This window comes from Triticum aestivum, chromosome 7A (assembly GCF_018294505.1).
Source record: "Triticum aestivum cultivar Chinese Spring chromosome 7A, IWGSC CS RefSeq v2.1, whole genome shotgun sequence".
Lineage (NCBI taxonomy): Eukaryota > Viridiplantae > Streptophyta > Magnoliopsida > Poales > Poaceae > Triticum > Triticum aestivum.
The window spans coordinates 386,441,521-386,449,737 of record NC_057812.1 but is presented as its reverse complement, the minus strand read 5'-3'; the positions used below and the strand labels follow the sequence as shown (position 1 = coordinate 386,449,737).

The 8,217-nt window shown below is 45.3% G+C and overlaps 1 protein-coding gene across 1 annotated transcript; it reads left to right on the top strand.

Moving 5' to 3' along the window:
- The first annotated feature begins 4,002 nt into the window (after window positions 1–4,002).
- Window positions 4,003–5,781, top strand: LOC123150572 (uncharacterized). Its single transcript, XM_044570410.1, has 2 exons — window positions 4,003–4,321; window positions 4,398–5,781. Exons 1-2 carry the CDS (start codon window positions 4,164–4,166, stop codon window positions 4,900–4,902), a joined length of 663 nt encoding a protein of 220 aa, XP_044426345.1. The 5' UTR covers window positions 4,003–4,163; the 3' UTR covers window positions 4,903–5,781.
- The last annotated feature ends 2,436 nt before the right edge of the window (window positions 5,782–8,217 follow it).

Here is an 8,217-nt window from a genome sequence, read left to right as displayed (position 1 = left end):
TTCTTGGTGTCTCCTGTCATTTAGGGGTTGTGGCAGTGTCCCGGGGAGTTGAGCTCCGAGGTGTTGTCGTCACAATTTTATCATTGCAGTTCTGGAATACCTGAGTTTAGTTTCGCCGACATCGAAAATCTCTTTTATGCAGTTGTTGGTGAGATAACCTCGACGCCACCTAGTACTGGGGCGGGAGTTCGGGACTATTGCCATAACTCGTATAACGGATGCTTTTAGAAGGTTGAGGTAGATGATTTCCGAAGGTTTCTTGGTTATGTGTTGAAGGATGGATACAGCTGGATGTAGGATTTGCTAGTTTGGGTGAGATATTATGCTTCCCCTATATCCCCAACACCTGATTGCATAACCGGAAAATTTTGGGAGTTTATAAGTGGGAATTCAAGTAGCTCTTAGGATATCTTTCCGACACATGTTTGATATGAAATTGGGGTTCGACGTCTAGTGGTCCGCCTATCCACGGTTGGTTTTACAGTGGTCTCGTTGTGTCTTAACGAGTCCTTGGCTATGCCGACTCGGGGATGCTTCGTATGTCATGTGCACTGCCTTGTACATGATGGTGTTGTACGATCGAGCCCGTGTAGGCCCCACCACGAAAACTTCGGACGAAATCTCTATCATATGTTTGTTCCGGCTTATTCTGCAAGCCAATCCTTTGTTTTTGTTTTGAGTTGTGGTATTCAAGTTGCTTAGAAGTCAAATGTTGATTCCATACCTTCTCTAAACGGTGTTCGCATACTCCTATGTGAATACTAATCCTTCTCGATCATCGAGTTTGTCATGTCAATCCTTTTTACCGGCGTGCTTCTCTTCAAGTGGATCCGATCATTTCAACATCCGCAAGATCAATTATCAGTTCTTCTTAGCGGTGTTTGTTGTATCCGTCCCAACTTGCCTTTGTTTTTCCACGCCCTCCCTCCCTTGCTTTTCTCTGAGGACTCATATATCTCAATCAAGTATCATTTTATTCATGTGAAGACTCTTCATTCTTGTCTTTGAATGTTCTTATCCGGTGATTGTCATGAAGATTCTAACGGAGCTTCTAGTTTATCATTCTTTGTTCTTTTATCTTCTCCGGTGGAACCAATTCAAGCGTTGAAGATCATATCCGTTCCTTGTTTCAAATACCTTCTCTTGCCGGTGCACCTCATAATCATCCACTCTTCGCTATTCATTTGTTCCGGAGTGCTCAAGAAATCTCAGAGGATTCATGTTTCCACTCTGCTTTCGTAATCCTTTCAAGCACTTTCGAGGTTGTTATCTCATTCTAGCCATTTAGTTCAACCGGTGCAACATCTCTTTTAAATCATTTCAACGATGCTTCTTTTCAGTGGGCCCTAACCCACAAGTCTTTTCCCAGGATCTTACCTGACTTTTCTAATTCTCTCAGAGCTATCCTCAAAAATTCTTTTTGAAGTTTGACGTAAGAATGATTTTCATCAGTCAAGTGCCTTTCTCCAAGATTTTTCAAATTATTTTCATCGTTGGTTCAACTTTTCCATTCTTCTTCATTACGGAGTGCTTCAACAATTCTTCATGGTGTGTCCCATCGTAATTCTCAGAATTTGAAGTTCGAAGAAGAGTTTCTTTTAAGTCTTGCTCCATTCTCTGCCATCCTCTCATAATTGTTTTTGATTGTGGAAATTCTTTTCACCTATCCGGAGCAATTCAAGATTCTATTCAGTTTGTTCATCCGGAGTCCATCATCTCAGATTTATTCATTCTCAGCTTTCATCTCTCTTTCTCCAAATCTTACCGGTGCATCATTCAAGTTTTCTCTAATCAGCTCGTGATCTCTTCGTTCTCATGGATCTAAATTCCCTCAAGCACCTTCGTTCATTTGATAATTCTTCCTAGTGTTTCTTTATATTTTTCATTGTTCATTTTCAATTTTTACGGTGGTTCGTTCAACAACGCTTCCCTTTGATTATCATACCAATTCATTTGTTGTTCTCAATCCTACAGGTGGATTCGTCGAAGACATTCCCAAGTATGACGCTATATCTCTCTTAATCTTTTCTACGAGAATAAGTAATATGTCAAATCCGTTGATTGTCATCAATTGAATTGGTGAAGGATAAGCATAATGTAATTTTTATTCCTGTTTCATCCAAGCAATTAATTTCCTATTCCGGAGGCTCATCAAATTCTCATTTTCATTTGTTCCATCTTTCTTTTCCAGAGTTCCATGTTTTCTCTTTATCTCGTCGCAAAGCTTCATCAAATCATTGCAAGGCTTCAACCTTACTCTTCTCATCTTTCTTTTCATTTGATCATTCTTTTGTTTATCGGAGTTCTTCATGAAGTTTCTGCATGATGGTCCATAAAGGACTTAATCCGTTCTCGAAACATTCATCAAGATTATTTTCAGAGGAGTTCAAGCATTCTTCTTCTTGTAATCCAGAGTGCAATTCTTCCTTTCATACCATTGGAGGTGATATTACGTCATTCTTGATAATTTGAGTTCATGTTCCATGATTCACATGGTGTTAAGAATGAGATATATTAAATCCATCATTCTCTTCATTGGAGTTATCTTGGGTTATATTTCACCTAAAGCTTTCCCTAAGGATTTGTTATTATTTATGGTGATTATAAATGATCCAGGTTCTTCATGTATCCTCCCGGTGAAATAAGTTTCTCGTCTCCTTATTCATATCAATCCAATTCTTTTCCCGTGAGTGGCAGGTTTTCATCTCTTAATTTGAGATGTACTCCACAAGACCATATCAAGCTTATCCTTTCGTTGTTGGTTTTCCAACAACTCCGCTCGACCCGTCTCCTAAGGATGCCTTCTCAAGCTATTTTGTGGCATAAGATGACTTTTTCTTCTCCATTCTTTTATTTCAATTATCTATCTTCTATTCTTTCTTCCGGAGGCCTTGTGATGTTGCTCTTTTCAATCATCATCTCGAATTGTGAAGATCATGTTTTTCTTTTCGTGCTTTTCCTTTCAATCAGAGTGTTGTGCCCTCTGCTAAAGTTCCCTCATCTTATCAAGTTCTTATTCAATCCCTTTCCTTTTCAATCAAAGTTCTGCCCGAAGTTGTTCTTCCTTGTTCATCTTTTCTAATGGAGTGTTTTCAACTTCACTTATCTGCGTTGTAATATTTTCTCGAGTTGGCTTTACCTTTTCAAGGTTCTTGGTTTCACTCATTTGTCAAAGGAGCAACTTAGTTTTACCTCTTCTTTATCTCTTCCGTTTTCCTTCCGATGCCATTCTAGATCTCGGGACGAGATCCTCTCGTAGTGGTGGAGTATTGTGACACCCCGAGACCGATGCGCCATGTGTCTTCTGGTGTTTCGTTGTTGTTGCCTTGTCATTTGCTTGCGTGTCGCATCGTGTCATGTCATCATGTGCATTGCATCATCATGTTTTCAAAACTTGCATTCATCCGGGTTCTCCCAGTTCTCCCCGTTGTCCATTCTGAGCCCATACACACTTGCACGCGCCCGCGGCACCTCCGAAATATTATTTTATAAGTGGCCGGAAGATGTTCTCAGAATGGGATGAGAGTTGGCGTGCGGTCTTATTATAGTGTAGGTAGGCCGCCTGCCAAGTTTCATCGCATTCGGAGTTCGGTTGATAGCCCAACCGTTAAACTATAGCGGCATTATAGCAGGGCACACGTCGGACATTTTCGGTCTCCGGAAACAGTCGCCGGGCCTCCCTCTCTTCTCTTCTCTCAGCTCGAGATCGTCTACACAGCCCACTACCTACCGCCAGGTCCAACCTAACCTCTCTCGTCAGCCCGCGGCCCTCCTCGCGCGCGTCCAAAACTTCCCCGGACCCGACTCGGGCAGTCGTCACCGTTGGATCCGGATCATCCCCAAACATCTACAAAATGTCTCCGTTTTGTTAATGGGACTTCCTAACATAGTTATTTGCGATCGTCCGATTGCGATCGTAGGGTCGATGTAGCCCCTAACCTAATCTGTGATGTATATATACTCCACTCCTAGCCTATTTTGGACAAACCCTAAATTCTAGGTTGTTTGTCCCCCGCGCCGCCACCAACAGCATCGCCCTCGGGATCCCACCCGAACCAACCCACGCGCAGCCAGCCATCTTCCCAGATCCTCATCGTTTTCCCCGTCCACCCAATCCACCCAGCCTCTGATCCATCCGTTTGTGACCGCCGGATGGAGATCCAATGGCCACCAAAGCGCCCGAGCCTCCCACAGTGCTCGATTCAGATCGGATCGAGGCCTCCATGAGCGCAGCCCCGAGCTTCCGATCGAGTCCCCTCCGCTGCCTCGTCCACGTCAAAGCCTGCCAGATCGCCGAACCACCGCCTCTGCTGTGTCGCTGGTCAATACTCTGCCCATCTCTCTTTTCCTTCTTCTCCCTATCTCCTAAGATCCCCATCTCTCCCTGTAACCCGCAGCAACAGGAGACGACCACCATGGCAGCCCGAGGCATGGAGCTTCGCCGCGACAGCGACCTCCATGGACCCCGACCGCCGACTCGGAGTTCCTCGCCGCCAAGCTTTGACCTGCTCGGAGCCGTTCCCCAGGTCGTCGGACCTCCCTGCAAGCTCTGTCGCCGCCATCAAACCTGCTACCCCTGCACGCGCGGTCCCTGTTCGTTGCCAGCTTCACCCTGCCTCTGCTTCGAGTGCGCGGTCGCCGCCTTGGAGAACCGAGCCCCTGCGTCGATCTGGCGCTCGCCATCAAGCCTGCCGTCGCCAAGTCCCACGTCGCCGGCAGCCATGTCCGCCGTCCGCCGCTCTGTACCTCACGCCCCCGTTGCTGTTTCTGCTTTTCAGAGACGAGGGCAGCAGCGCTCGCCTGCTCATACGTGTTGACCGCCACACCGCGCCTGGGCTGCTTTCCCTCAAGCGCCAGCAGGCCCAATCCCCTCCACTGAGCCGGGCCACGGCCCATGGGTGAGCCGCCCCCTCTCCTGTGCACCTTGGGCCCAGCAATTTTGTCCTGCTTCTGTTTTTTTTCCTTTCAGCGTTTTTCTTTTTTTCCAGAGGAGAGCAGTTTTGCAGAAAACCCCCTGCTGTTCATGCATTTAATAACTCTCAAACCGTGCATCCAAATTAAACAAACTTAATATGAAACTTGCTTAGAATTTCAACTAGTTTAATAATATGCAACTTTCATCCATGTTAAAAATGTTTAAACTGCTGTTTGTGTAATTTTTCTCCTATGTCATGCTAAAATGCTTTATTTCATAACTAAATAACCGTAACTCCGAATTTAATAAACTTTATATGTAAATGGGGTAGAAAAATGCCTAGATTTACTTGGTGCACTCATCTTGCATGCTTAGCAACTCTAAAATTGTGTTTAGACCAGAACAGTACCAAACCTAATATATGCACATGAGGAGTTTCCGGACTTGTTGTCTTCTTGTTCCGACCTTATTTAAACTTGCCTAGATAGATAGTTTCAGTATGCTTCATCTCTTGCCATGTTTAACAACATTTAATATTGTTGGGTACATAAACAAGATCGAAACTAAACAACTTGAATGTGGTGTTTCTTTAATATGCAACTTGTTGCATATTGAGCTCCACTTAACTTGTAGTTTTGCTTGTGCACTTTGCCATGCCATGCCTCATTAAACCGGACATGCATCATACCTGATTGTGCATCATGCCATGTTATGCTTGGTTGTTTACCTTGTTATTTGCTTTTTTCCGGTGTTACTTCTTCGGGTTGGTTCCGATAACGTCGCGTTTGTGAGGATATGTTCAACTTCGCCCGTTTGTCTTCTTCATGGACTCGTTCTTCTTCCTTGCGGGATTTCAGGCAAGATGACCATACTCTCGAAATCACTTCTATCTTTGCTTGCTAGATGCTCGTTCTTTTGCTATGCCTATGCTACAATACCTACCACTTGCTTATCATGCCTCCCATATTGTTGAGTCAAGCCTCTAACCCACCTTGTCCTAGTAAACCATTGTTTGGCTATGTTACCGCTTTGCTCAGCCCCTCTTATAGCGTTGTTAGTTGCAGGTGAAGAGTGGAGCTTGTTTCATGTTTGGAACATGGATATTTTGTTGGGATATCACAATATCTCTTATTTAATTAATGCATCTATATACTTGTTAAAGGGTGGAAGGCTAGGCCTTATGCCTGGTGTTTTGTTCCACTATTGTCGCCCTAGTTTCCGTCATATCGGTGTTATGTTCCCGGACTTTGCGTTCCTTACGTGGTTGGGTAATAATGGGAACCCCTTGATAGTTCGCCTTGAATAAAACTCCTCCAGCAATGCCCAACATTGGTTTTACCATTCGCCACCTAGCCTCTTTTTCCCTTGGGTTTCGCAGACTCAAGGGTCATCATTATTTTAACCCCTCGGGCCAGTGCTCCTCTGAGTGTTGGTCCACCTCGTCAGCCGCCGGCGACCACTAGGGGCAACTCTAGGCTGGCCTACCGGAAGTTTAGACAATCTGAGTGTGCCCTGAGAACGAGATAAGTGCAGCTTCTATCGGGATTTGTCGGCACATTCGGGCGGTGTTGCTGGATTTGTTTTATCATTGTCGAAATGTCTTGTAACCAGGATTCCGAGTCTGATCGGGTCTTCCTGCTAGAAGGAATATCCTTCGTTGATCGTGAGAGCGTGTGATGGGCTAAGTTGGGACACCCCTGCAGGGTTATGAACTTTCGAAAGTCGTTCCCGTGGTTATGGGCAGATGGGAATTTGTTAATGTCTGGTTGTAGAAAACCTGAAGTTGACCTTAATTAAAATGCATCAACCGCGTGTGTAACCGTGATGGTCTCTTTCCGGCGGAGTCCAGGAAGTGAACACGGTGTTGGAGTTATGCTTGACGTAGGTTGCTCTAGGATCACTTCTTGATCATAGTTTCTCGATCGTGCTTTGCCTTCTCTTCTCGCTCTCTTTTGCGTATATGTTAGCCACCAAATATGCTAGTCGCTTGCTGCAGCTCCACCTCATACCCTTACTTTACCCATAAGCTTAAATAGTCTTGATCGTGAGGGTGTGAGATTGCTGAGTCCCCGTGACTCACAAATACTTCCAAAACCAGCTTGCAGGTGCCGTTGAACCGAGCAGGTGACGCAGCCAAGCTCAAGGAGGAGCTCGATGAATATCTTGTCCTTTGTATTGCTTCATTCTAGTTGATCAGTAGTGGAGCCCAGTCGGTACGATCGGGGATCTGTGTAGCATTTGGGGTAGTCTTCTTTAATTTTGGTTCCGTAGTCAGACCTTGTTTGTATCTGTTTGATGTAATGCTTTATTCATGTAATTGAGTGAAGTGGCGATTGTAAGCCAACTATGTATCTCTTTCCCTTATGTATTACATGGGTTGTGTGAAGATTACCTCACTTGCGACATTGCTTTCAATGCGGTTATGCCTCTAAGTCATGCTTCGACACGTGGGAGATATAGCCGCATCGAGGGCGTTATAGTGCGGAGCTACACAAAGAGCAGGTCTAAAAGATCAGTGTGGGGGGATTTTTTACCCAGGTTTGGGCCGCAAACGATGCGTAAAACCCTAGTCCTACTTGTTTGTGTATATTTGGTGTTCTTAAGATCTTGAACTAGCTGCGGTGCATGCCCAGTCCAGAAAAACTCCAAATCCTTCCACAGTATGCCTCGGGCCTCCTTTTATATGTCAAAGGGGTCGCCATAGTGGCACACAAGAGGTGGAAAGTATCTATAGTGTACAAGTTTATCGCCTGGCACCGTTGGACAAACGCATTTAATGCACTGCCAATGTTCCCTCTTGCTTTACCGGGGATGGCAATGAAGATCGTCCCGTCTGTCGCCGCCACGCCTGGCTTCGATGCGCGTACAAGCTCACGAGGCATGCAGCGCCATGCTGGCTGGCTGGCTGCTGTGCTGGTGCGGTGACAGGGTCTTCATGAAGATCTGCATGCCACCACGCAGATGCTTGACTAGTTGGCCCAGAAGCTCACTACCAAAAAAATACACTTCCGTGATGATACGTGTTTGTCACAGTAGGTCGCTTTTTTTGTCATGCATGTACATCCATGACAAATTTATGACAGAATCAAGATAGTCATACCTGTGCTGTCGTAGAACTGTTCCATGACATTACCAAAATTCTCATCACGGAAGTGTCCACTTCCATGACAATAAATCGCGCGTCACAGAAGTGCTTTCGTCAAAGGTGACCGAAACGTGGCATCCACCATAACGGAATGCCGTTAAGCTATGGGGTCGGGTTTTGGATCCGATAACCGGTTAACATCCCCGACCAATGGGGA